Source organism: Adiantum capillus-veneris, chromosome 17, assembly GCF_014529385.1.
Source record: "Adiantum capillus-veneris isolate H3 chromosome 17, ASM1452938v2, whole genome shotgun sequence".
Taxonomy (NCBI): domain Eukaryota; kingdom Viridiplantae; phylum Streptophyta; class Polypodiopsida; order Polypodiales; family Pteridaceae; genus Adiantum; species Adiantum capillus-veneris.
The window spans coordinates 91,189,563-91,202,905 of record NC_140947.1 but is presented as its reverse complement, the minus strand read 5'-3'; the positions used below and the strand labels follow the sequence as shown (position 1 = coordinate 91,202,905).

Here is a 13,343-nt window from a genome sequence, read left to right as displayed (position 1 = left end):
CTCTCTCTCTCTCTCTCTCTCTCTCTCTCGCCCCCGCCCCCGCCCCCGCCCCCACCACTTTTTAACTTTTGGGCCCCATAGGTCATTATGGCCTTTTGAGGACTTTAGTATAACATTTCATTTCATTTCTACCCCCCCCTCTCCTTCGCTTTTGTTTTCGAGGCGCGCACACACACACACACACAGAGCTGAACATATCGAGGGCACCGGGCCACACCGCCTCGCGCTCCGCCGCTCGTCGCGATCGCCGTCAATGTGGGTGCACACATACATCCAGTGCCGCGCCCGTTGCTAGAGTAGGTGCACATGCGCATCTAACCCCCTTGCGGACGGCGATCAAACATGAGGAAGACGAACGAAAAAGCCGACCCCCTAGAGGATGCCATTCGAAAATGCAAAGAGGAAATGACGGAGACCATCACCAAGATGAACCGCAATCTTTGGGGCACAATAAACATTCTCGAAGGACGTGTGCTGATCCCAGAGAGCAAGATAAGCACCCTGGAAGACCGAGTGACGACCCAAGAGGAAGAGATCACGTCACTCAAAAAAGAACTCGCCGAAGCCTGATCAAGAAACACACTGGAAGAGGGCGAACTGCAACCCTCAGTAATTGAAGAAATCAACACGATCAAGGAACAAGTACGGGCCATCAAAGAGGGAGAAGAACAGCACAAAGAAATGACAACTTCTTGGGTGGATTTTCTTACCAAAACCCAATAGAAGGCAGACGAAGCCGAGAAATGGATCAAGGTGGCCAAGAAAGGAAAAGACAAGGAGATAATGCCCACATCCACACCCAACAACATCATTAACCAGACACTAGAGGAGGAGCAGAGGAGAAGGGTGCGCGCTTTACATGTGAGAATTTGCGGTCTTACAGACAAAGGCAATGTGGACGAAGAAGTAAAAGAACTCACAGCCTTGATGGGGATTCATGAGCCGACACACACAAGGGCATGGAGAGTGGGCAACATAAAGAAAAGTGGAGGCAGTGGAGAAACCTCAAAAGAAAGAGCACTCATCCTCCGTTTTCCCTCCATGGAAGCAAAGAAGTCATTCTTGAAGAAAAGACCAACTCTTAAAGAGACTGGCATCTTTCTTGGGGACGATCTCACCCTCTCGCAGATCACTCATATGCAGGAAGTAATGCCGGAGATTAGAGCGGCAAGGGGAAAAGGCAAGATCGCTTTTTATCGAGACGGAAAAGTGTTAATACTTGAGCGACACTCCACATGACGGTGCGAGACTTATGGGACCACACTCAAAGTAGCTGCCTGGAACTGCAATGGATCTATGCGTCTTGATGTGGGTGATCTAGACATAATCTTCTACTCTGAGACACACCAGGCCCCTGGGCAATCCATGCCTCACATCGGTGGATATAGGTGGGAGACAGCCTACAGATAGGAGACACGCTCAGAGCACAGAGGGCGGGGCTCGGGAGGAGTGGCAGTGTTATTTAGAGAGGATCTGCAGCCACTGATACATATAGCCCGCAGCGACGAGCAGGCTAGGTACATGTGGGTGAGACTGAAAGCAGAGACAGGAAGATACCTCTATCTAGCTATTTGTTACTTTCCCCCGAGTACATCAGTGTATGAACCACCCAAAGGACAGTCCCCTTTCTCTATTTTCGATGATGACATATGGGAGTTCTCTAGGGACGGTGACATTATCATCCTCGGGGACTTCAATGCTAGGACTGCCCATCACCAGGCAGTGTTTTATGATACTTTAGAGGAGATGCTAAGAGAGATAGATGTGGCAGAGACGGGCCTTTCCAGACTATCACACGATATGGAATATACTGAGTATGGGCGACACCTGATAGACATGGGCACTGCACATGGATTGGCCATTTTGAACGGCCTACAGAGATTTCCTGCTGCGAGAGGCTTTACATGCTTCCCACACAGACATGGAGCCAGCACGGTGGACTATGTCATGGCACAACCGAATCTCATCTCTAGTATCGAGGATCTCACAGTTGGGCCCAGACCGATCGGAGTGGCGGTGGATCATGCTCTAGTGTCAATGACCATCTCCTTCCATTTCAGTGCAACACACAGGCCACGAGTAGCGGTCCCTACTCGCTACACATTCACAAGGGAGACGGACTCTGTATACATGGACGGAATCTACAGACGCCTATGCACTCAGGACCCTGGGCGACCTCTGGAGGAGCTAACTACTATACTGACACAGACATTACATGAGGCAGCAGCTGAAACATACCCACACACCCAGCCTGAGCAGAGCCGCCAATTTGGGAGCATGCCTCAAAACAGCTGGTACGATGAGGAGTGCTGCCAGACTAGAGCCAGACTTCAGAGGGAGGTGCTGTTGGGGGACGTCACTCACAGACAGTCACAGATGGACTTTCGATGCCTGGTGCGGCGGAAGAAGAGGGCTTTTTTGGCTAGACTCGAGCAGGATCTATATCAGCTATTCTTGAGTCAAGACTCGCGTGAGGCGTGGCGGCTCTTTCATGAGAAGTCCCCCGCCCTTGCTATTTCCTCCACAGAGACCTGGGGTCAGTACGCATCATCTTTGTACACAGTACCTGGACAGTCGCCCCTCCCCAGCCCCCCCGACCCATGCCCACATACATGTGTCTTTTTCACTGCTGAGATGGTGAAGAAAGCCATTGACAGGATGAAGACTGGGAGAGCATATGATCATGAGGGCCTAGTAACTGAGCATTTCATGCATGCCAAAGACCTACTAGCAGAGCTTCCAACAGTTATGTTTAACCGTGCCATGTGTGAGGGCCTACTGGACACTTGGAGCCTATCTACAATCGTACCTATCTTCAAATCAGGAGACCCCATGAAGCCTGGGAATTATCGCACTATTATGATTGGGCACACACTGGCACGATTGTATGCATCCATTCTTGAGCAACAACTGAGTAGATGGGCAGAGAGGGAAGGAATACGTGCAACTGGGCAGGCAGGATTTAGGAGAGGCTTCTCTACTCTTGACCATATCCTAAAACTCAGGGCCATCATCGAGGAAGGCAGATCTCATGGGAGACGGATCTATTGTAGCTTTGTGGACTTCCGCAAAGCTTTCGACACGGTACCCAGAGCTAGACTGATGCGCAGATTACAGGAAATGGGAGTACCCACATAACTCATTTGGGGGATCATGGCATTGTACAGATCAGTAGTAGGGCATGTACACACCCCGGAGGGACTTTCTACACCGGTTCACTCCACTATTGGGGTGAAGCAGGGCTGCCCGCTCTCTCCCACTCTTTTCAGTATGTATGTGGATGAGATTTTTGACTACATTGACAGCGATGGGGATAAAGGTGCTCAGTTGGCAGGGACATGGATTCCACTTTTGTTATATGTTGATGACATAATGTTGATCTCCGAATCCCCAGAGGGAATGCAACGTCAATTGGATGCTCTGCATACGTTTGCCCACGAAAGTGGTTTGTCTGTCAACCTGGGTAAAACCAAGGTTATGGTGTTTAATACCACCCCACAGTGGATCAGGAGGTCAGCACCCACACTCACATATGGCCAGGAGACTGTGGAGTACACAGACGCTTACACTTACCTTGGAGTGGTTTTTAGCGGACCTACATTCTCACTCAGAAGAGCAGCAGAAACCAGACTTACTAGAGCCCACACAACATTGGGTAGTTTGGAGAGGATGTGTTCGCACGTTCAGTTTCAGGAGCCCCGGACGAAGCTCTGGCTCTTTGACACCTTGGTGGCTTCAGCATTGCTCTATGGAACCGAGATATGGGGACCTTCACTGGATCACCACGGGAGGACGGGTCGCTCAGACGGATGGGGGAACATGGAGAAACCTCTCGTCTCTATGATCTAGCAGCTCATTAGAGCCAAGGCATTAGTACCACGGGCCATTATCTGAGCAGAGCTAGCGGCCCCCCCACTTGTGGTGGAGGCGCTCACCAGATCAGTCTCCTTCATAAACCGCACATGGGCACTTCCTCGAGACAGATATGCTCGCATAGCACTTGAAGCCTCTCGAAAGTTAGCCATACAAGGAGATACAACATGCTGGTACGGGGAGATGACATCATGGTTTCAGGCACATGGGTTCAGCATAGACCGGCTACCACCATTCCATTACTCATTGGATGCACCATCTCTCACCCTTACACAGTCAGAGATCACCAAGCTCATACGCCAAGACCTGACCCAGCTAGACACCAGAAGGACATGGATACAACCAGCACAGGAATTGGGCACGAAGATGGCTTTTTACAAAGACCACCTTCTCCAGCTTACGGAAGATGGTTTTGTGGCGAGACCTAGATACAAGGATACCCACTTGTCTCATGGGATACGATGTGCTATTGGCCAGTTACGCACATCTTCTCACCAATTGCGGATTGAGACGGGGAGATATAGCGGAGTATCAGCAGAGGACAGGACATGCCCCTTGTGTAACATGGAACCTGAGATAGAGCTACACTATACATGTCGCTGCCCCCTCTACTACGAGATACGAGGCCGCTTCCATTGCTTGTTCAGAGAAGGTTTTGGACCACTCTCAAGAGTCATGGGATACGAAGATCAGAGATGTCTGGGTTTGTTCTTGCTCGAGCTGCGCAGACACAGAGATAGCCTGATGAATGGCGAGGCTAGCCAGTCTCAAAGACGGATCACAGACTTCTTCACAGTAGACACGGGACAGCCGCAGGAGCCACTCCCACAGCAGAGCTCCCCCTCGTCTCATACCAGAGGCACATTGATTGACCGAGCGATTGAACTGGGGAAATCTAGGCGCCCGCGACTGCGAAGAACTACACAGCATCGACGGAGGGTACGACAAAAAATTCGGAGCACGCTCGCCAGACATGCATGACGCCCGGTCAGACTACTAACCATGGAGGAAATTGATGAGATTCGCCAACGACCGATGCTAGATCTCTTGTGATTCAGCTATCGCAACAAGCCACCCATTTTTTGCTTGGTCTCTTGCTTGGTTCACATCGATCAACTTAGGACCCCATAGTATATATCTTTGTTTTGTACTGTTGTTAGGTTATTTTGTTACTCTGACTTTGTATCAGATCCACCACTTTGTAACTTTCGGGTCTCATAAGTCATTATGGCCTTTTGAAGACGTTAATATAACATTTCATTTCTCTCTCTCTCTCTCTCTCTCTCTCTCTCTCTCTCTCTCTCTCTCTCGCCCGCACAATGTACGATGATTGCTCCCGCATGTACACTCAGCACTGTGTCACATTACGCAGGGCACATTGGAATGAATTTTGGAACCTACCGAGTGAAGGATGTGTTGACACGAGGGGCCGTAAGCCCTTCCCTTATTATTATAGATATATTTGCTTCTAATTTCACTTTCTAAAATCGCCATGAGGATTTCTAGCCTCCATATATTGACGCTTTATCTTGGTAAGATGAAGACTTGCTTAATACACTATTTTGAGATCATTGCTACATGATAACAAGCATCACCGCTGATATATAAGAAGGTATGTGTACGAAGAGAAAATGACACATAGAAGACAAATGATAGCAATATGATCTAGCCTTTTAGCCTCCTCTCAAAATTAGACAACAAAGTTACAGAAAGACAGGTTATAAGTGTGAGCATCTATTGGTGTGTGATAGACTTTCAAGCGTATTGGTCACTTGGCAATGTAGAAGTACCATGCTCATGTAAATAATCAACAACCAAGCAATCACCCAGCTGTGTAAAATAAAAATCTCAAGAGAGGATTGGTAGATACAGACTATGTGAAATGCATCCTCAAGATCTTGAGGTTTTCTCAATGCATTTATATTTGCGCTTCGTGTTTGCGATTGCTCTAAACCCGGTCTTTTTGCATTGCATTTTCCTTTGTGTTTCGTGCGTGCGATCACCTTATGGTGTTCTTAAGGTCAACATGAAAAGGGAAAATTACCAAAACACCCCTCTAATACGTGGATATTCCCAAAATGCCCCTCAAATTTCCAAAATTTCCAAAATTCCCAAAATACCCCCGGTTGTGAGAGTGAATTTCTCCAAAAATTAGAAAATTTGTAGCTTTTCAAAGGAAGACTAATTGTCTATCATATTTATCATACAAGATGCTAAAACTAGAATTTGAGTCATAATTGCCTTCTTCTGCGAGGTAATTTGTGCCAAATTACATGCTAAGCACTCAAAAACGGATCTCAGTTGTCGAAAAGGAATTAAGACTAGGAAATCTTGAAGAAAATTTGCAAAATATCCCCAAAACACCCCTCTAATATGTGGATATTCCCAAAATGCCCCTCAAAATATCCCCAATATTTTGTCATAAATTCCCAAAATGTCCTTCAAATTTTTCAACCAAAATACCCCGGGTTGAGAGAGTAAATTTCTCCAACGATTGTTTTTTTGTAGCTTTTCATAAGAAGACTGATTGTCTATCATACAAGATGCTAAAAGTAGAATTTGAGTCGGTTATGTACGCTTTGGAGATTCTTTATTTTTAGACATAAAACCCTTCTTATGCGAGCTAATCTGTGCCAAATTTTCTACATACTAAGCACTCAAAAACGGATCTCAATTGTCAGAAAGGAATTAAGACTAGGAAATCTTGAAGAAAATTACCAAAATGGATCCAAGGGTATTTTTGAAATTTGATGGGTATTTCGGGAATTTGCACAAATTAGAGGGGTCTTTTGGTAATTTTTCCATATTAAAATTTGTTAGGCAACACTAAACTGATCTTTTAGGGTGACAATGTTTTTCCCAAAGCACTAATGACGAAGTACACAATGAAATAGGGCAACCCTTTGCTATATTTGGAGATTTTTACATTAGAGAGTTTCATGCATGCTATCATGTTATGGTGTTCTCAAGGTGAAAATTAAAATCTCAAGGTAAATATTAAATTTTGTTAGGTGGGATTACACTAAATCGATCTTTCAGAGCAACAATGCTTTTTCTCAAAGCACTGATGACGAAGGACATGATCAATGAAGGCAACCCTTTGCTATATTTGGAGATTATTTTACATTAAATTCCTTTAAGTTTCATGTATTATATCACCTTGGGGTGAAATTTAGAAATAAAACTCAAGATTCGTAGGTGGGATTGCACTAAAGTTAGGATATTTTCATCCAAAACACGGGTGCTTTGAGTTTCATGGGTGCTATCACCTTTCGTGGGTGCTATCGCCTTGAGGTAAACTTTTAGAGGTGGATCTCGAAATTCATAAGTGGGAATTTCGACAAATTAGAGGGGTATTTTGGTAATTTCCCATATTAAATTTGTTAGGCAAGAATACACTAAACCGATCTTTCAGGGTGAAAATGCTTTTTCTCAAAGCACTGATGACATAGGGCACAATAAATTAAGGCAAACCTCCACTATATTTGACCACGACCTACCTCTCTACACCTTTGCACCATAGCCTTCAGGGCCATTTGGACTACTACACCTACGTTCTATCACGTTGCCATGATGTCTAAATTGATTATACATATTGCACTGCTAAAACTTATGCAGTCATTATGAGCTTAGTGTTTTCTTTGTTGCTTGACAGAAGCATTTATGAGGACAAGGGACACATTCCTTTGTCTTTGTGAATCTCCAAGTCATTCCTCTCATGTGCGTGCACGCCAAAAGGTTGCACGAAATTATCAACGCCAACTCGCTATACAGCGTACGGTATACTTGACAAGTAATGCCTTTCCATGCTTAACAAATGACCATGGTCATGGTAGGAGTCCCTCCACATTTGTGGAGGGTTGTATCCATGGTGATGTTACAATTCCACAAGTCCCTCTGCCAACAGTCATGCAAGGACAAGGACAAGGACAAAGACAACACACTCTTTTATGTTTGGATGCGACAAGAAGCTATCGTAGACAACGGGCAAGGCAACGTACCTCCAACATAAGAGAGCAGCGCCATCAACATGACGGACACTTTTGCCCTCTCATAGACGCTCAAAATGAGGAGCAGGTCCCGTATGTTCATGACACATCACATGGAGGAATTGCTTGCATTGTACATGCTTATCCCTGTATATGAGGTGTTCACCCTTCCATGCTACCATTGATACATGTCTCATTGCCTACATATCATACATGAACCATGTCCTCCTACTATGAGTTTTGTGGTGCACGTCTTTGGCCGTGTGAAATGAAGAAGGAAGATACACCATCAATGGGAAAATATTGTTGCAAAGGTGGAAAAGTATCCCTCTTTCCTCTTGCAAGACCGCAAGATGTATTGGAGAGGCTACTCAATAACAGTGATGCTATGAGTAGGTCCTTCAGAAAAAACATCAAGAGTTACAATAGTGTGATGGCATTTGCATCTCTTGGAGCTACCATTGATGAAACATTGATGGGTAGGTCTGGTGCATATTGCTTTCGTGTACATGGCGGTGTGTACCATCAAATTGGTTCTTTCCTACCACACGAAGCAGGGGTGCCAAAATTTTCATAGATATATGTATATGATACTGAGCATGAGGTTCGGAATCGTATGAGTGCCTTGGATGGTTTGAATTTGTCCACTCTTGAAGAATTATCAATGATGATGCAATCATGTAATCCATATGCGAATACCTTCTACAATGTTGGTAGAATGTTACGTGAGAGTCCTGGTGTGGAGATCAAAATGACAATTTGTGAGAATAGAAATACTTCCAAGCAGTACTTGATACCTGTTGGCAATGAGGTTGCTGCAATTATGCCAGGTCAAGGGGATGTACAAACAACTGGCCATCGAGACATTGTGATACATTGTCAAGATGGAAGGCTGCAAAGGATTTCAAATCTACACAAGTCGTACATGCCACTATTGTATGTTCTTCTCTTTCCATGGGGAGAAGATGGATGGTATATCAAGCTTCCTTATGCTCATGTGCATGGACCTTTGGATGCCTTGGCTGGTCGACAATGTGTCACTCAAAGAGAGTACTATGCATATAGACTACAGGTTCGTATTGATACGGAGTCATGCTTGCTTCGTGGGGGTCGTTTACTTCAACAATTTATGGTTGATGCATACTGTGCCATTGAGGAATGTCGTCTTGCATGGGTCCGTACAAATCAAAAGACGTTGAGGGAAGAATTGTATGTAGGGCTGGCTGACATGGTGAATTTTTCTGGGAGTGATGTTGTACTTGGACGATCTGTAGGTCGAAGAATTGTCTTACCCTCATCTTTTATAGGCGGCCCTCGGCACATGTACCAATTGTATCAAGATGCAATGGCAATTGTGCGTGCAAAGGGAAAGCCGGACCAATTTATCACATTCTCATGTAACCCTAAATGGCCAGAAATAAATGAGGCACTGCTTCCAGGACAGGTTTCCTCTGATTGACCAGACATAACCACCAGGGTTTTCTTCTTGAAACACTTGAGCATGATGAAGTATACCTTAAAGAAAGATATCTTTGGGAAAGTGGTGGCTTACATGTCTGTCGTGGAGTTCCAAAAGAGAGGCTTGCCACATTCTCATACATTATTGATTTTAGATCCTCGATGTCAGCCTCAATCAACATTTGACTATGACAAGATGGTTTGTGCAGAGCTGCCAGATAAAAATCGATTTCCAGTGCTCCATGATATCATTGTTAGTTGTAACATTCATGGACCATGTGGTGAGTTCAATAGTTCATCTCCTTGGATGGTTGATGTTCGGTGTATTAGAAAATATCCACCTTCATTTTGTGAGCAAACAAGCATGGATAATAATGGCTACCCCATTTATGTGCGACGAAACAATGGCTTCACTACCAAGGTTAGGGGTTCTACTATTGATAACCAATGGGTTGTGCCATATAATCCTATTTTGTCAACATTATTTAATGCGCATATCAATGTTGAGGTATGCTCTACAATTTTAGTTGTCAAGTATGTTTATAAGTACATCTACAAGGGGCATGATAGGGCAACTGTAAGATTCCATACATCGGTACGTGATGCACAAAGGGAGAACATTGATGAGATAGACATGTACACAGATGGCCGCTATGTATTTGGATCTGAGGCTTGCTGGAGAATTTTTGAATATCCTTTGCACAATGATGCACCAGTTGTTCAGAGATTGAGTGTGCACGTTCCGACTGGTCAAATGGTGACTTTTTGAGATAATGATAGACTTAATGATGTCTTGCAAAGGGACAATGTAGAGAAGCCCACTTTGACAGAGTGGTTCACATGCAACTTGGAGAATCCTGATGCAAATGATAGTTTGTACATTGCTTTTTCTCAAGAATGGGTGTGGAATTCAGGTTCCAAAAAATGGACAAAGAGACGTCGTGGGGACACTATTGGGTGGATGTATTTTGTGCAGCCCTCTGCAGGTGAACGATATTATACTTGTTTGCTTTTAACTATTTGTAAAGGATGTAAATCATTTGAGGATCTACACTCCGCAAATGGTGTATTGTTTCCAACATTCAAGGCAGCATGCATTGCAAGGGGTATCTTGGAAGATGATGGGGAATGGTTCGGATGCATTGAGGAAGCTTGCAGTACACATACAGGCTTGCAATTGAGACATTTATTTGTGAACATTCTACTATTTTGTGAACCCTCCTCCCCTCATCTCTTTGGGAAAGATTTCGGTGTTTTTTGTCTGAGGACTTCCAACACATGTTAAAGATGAGATATGAGTCGTTAGATGGATGTACACAAGTTGCTGAAGGGTATGCGTTGAGAGATTTGCATAACATTCTTGGTACTTTTGGACAAAGTCTAGCTGAATTTCCTAGAATTCCAATGCCTGATGAGTGCTTTGTGACACGTGATGAAAATAGCTTGCTTTTCCAAGAGCAATGCCTTTACACGGTACAAGAACTATCCATGTCACGTGAAATGGAGTAGACTCTAAATGAAGACCAAAGAATTGCTTTTGAGGCAGTCTTGCATGGATTGACTATTGACGATGGGGCTATTTTTCTCCTAGATGGCCCTGCAGGGACTCGAAAAACTTATTTGTATAATTGTTTGTTGTCACGTGTGTGTGGAGAAGGAGAAGTTGCATTGGCCACAGCATCTTCTGGTATTTCAGCATTGCTATTGCGAAATGGACGCCGTTGCACATTCTAGATTCAAGATACCCTTGGACCTTGATAGTTGCAGCACATGCAATATCCCTATTCAGGGTCAACTTGCTAAATTTCTTAGAATGCGCAAGTTGATTGTGTGAGATGAGGCTCCTATGATGCATCGATATGCCTTCGAAGCTTTGGACAAGTCTTTGCAAGATATCATGTGCTCAAGAAATCCATTTGGTGAAAAAGTGTTGCTTCTTGGGGGAGATTTCAGATAGATCTTACCAGTGGTGTTCCAGGGAGCGCGTGCTAACATTGTTGATGCTACACTTTGTCGATCACACTTATGGAATCATGTGAAGATCTTTAAATTGGCACATAACATGCGTGTGGGAGGTGGTGATGTTGCAAATTCTAGAATGGCTTATGGATGTAGGAAATGGGACTTTGACAATCGGTGATGAACATATGATAGAAATCCCCTGTCACATGGTACTTTCTTCATCTTCATTGGATGATTTGATAGGTTGCATCTATTCAAAAATTGATAAAGATGTGGTCTATGCAGAATACTTCAAAGAGCGGGCCATTCTTGCTCCAAAAAACTCTGAAGTTGATATTCTCAATGCTAAGGCCCTGTACACAATGAAAGGTGATGTTGTGCAATACTTTAGTGTTGACTCTGTGGTCTAAAACTCGATGCAAGATCCTTTCTTATACTCTGTGGAGTTTTTAAATAGTCTCACCTTGGGTGGTGGATTTCCAACACATTTCTTGGAGTTGAAGATGAATGCCCCAATAATTCTACTACGGAACATTGATCCAAATCGAGGTCTATGTAATGGGACACGCTTGGTGTGCAAGGCATTTGGAGGCAGAAGTTATTACAGGTACACGGGTTGGCACTCGGGTTTTTATCCCTCAAATATGTTTTGTGCATTCTGGTACAAAATTGCCATTTGTTCTTAGACGGAGACAATTTCCAGTTAGATTGTCTTTTTGTATGATGATAAATAAGTCACAGGGCCAAAGAATTGCCATGTTGGGCCTATACCTAGTGACACCGGTCTTCACTCATGGAAAATTGTATGTTGCATTGTCACGTGCACGTTCAGCCTCCGGAGTGAAGATTCTTCTACATGACGTTGATGTAAACAAAACAACTGCACTAACAACAAACATTGTGTACCATGAGGTATTAAACAATGCTATATGAAGGTTCCAATCCTTCTTTCTATATAATGATAAATAAGTCACAGGGCCAAAGCATTACCATGTTGAGCCTATACCTGCTGACACCGATCTTCACTCATGGACAATTGTATGTTGCATTATCACGCGCACGTTCAATTGTTGGAGTGAAAATTCTCCTACATGACATTGATGTAATCTACAAAACAATTGCAGTAACAATACCATGAGATAGTAATCAATTCCATAGGAAGGCTCCAATCCTTCTCATCATTGTCTTCTTCTTTGTATATGTTTCAAATCATAGAATATTTCATGAAATAATTTTTTACCTCTCTCCATAACATTGTCTATTTTTTGGTTTCCATTTGGGTATAAAGATCATGGATCAGTTTTCTTATATCTCCAAGGTGTCCTTTATATTAAATTGGAAGATCATCCACATCCTGGTATGTTTTTGTCCACCATTAAGACATTATGTGGAGACTTATTGTGTTATCTTTGGGACCTTGATTTTTTTCCATTTAAGTAGAGCCACATTTTTGGTGTGCGCCTTTGCCGCACGAAAAAATTGTTAGGACCATCCGCAAGCACTACAAGACCAGGTGTGTGTGCTTGAAATTAGGAATTCCCTTTTCATAAAGTAAGACTCATGGTTCTTTTGTTTCCTTATGTGTTATGACCTTAGGAAGTTGCCATCTATCAATATTTTTACATTGCGTATTTTGGCATACTCCTCCGACGTTGAGTACGGTGTCTACTTGGTAAGGAAGGAGTGTGTGTCTTCCCAAGATGAAGATGATGCTCAGTGGTTTGCTAGATATAAAGGGTACTCTATTCCCAATGATTGGGAGTACCTCCAGAGTTCTAGGTTTGTTGAGTTGATCTATCAAATCTACTTGCCTAAACAACTTTCATGTTTGGAAATACCATACATAGCTACAATAATTGGTACGTTTAAGTTGTTGTGTTTGGAGCTTTGATTGTATTATTCCAAAAAAAGTCTCCCTTTTTACTACTTTTGTTTGTTAATCCAGGAGATAATCAACCTTGGGATGAAAAAACGGTCCTTAATTTAGGAATGGAGAAACTCCAAGCTGATTACCAATTGCATGATGAAGCAAGCTACGTTAATGTTGCCTCTTAGATCATT

The 13,343-nt window shown here is 43.7% G+C and overlaps 1 protein-coding gene across 1 annotated transcript; it reads left to right on the top strand.

Moving 5' to 3' along the window:
• Window positions 1–9,414: 9,414 nt before the first annotated feature.
• LOC147437696 (uncharacterized) lies at window positions 9,415–10,089 on the top strand. Its single transcript, XM_086486593.1, has one exon. It carries the CDS (start codon window positions 9,415–9,417, stop codon window positions 10,087–10,089), a length of 675 nt encoding a protein of 224 aa, XP_086342719.1.
• Window positions 10,090–13,343: the final 3,254 nt, after the last annotated feature.

Excerpts from the sequence above, each read along its gene's own strand:
- LOC147437696 (XM_086486593.1), top strand. The coding sequence starts at position 9,415 with ATGTCTGTCGTGGAGTTCCAAAAGAGAGGCTTGCCACATTCTCATACA.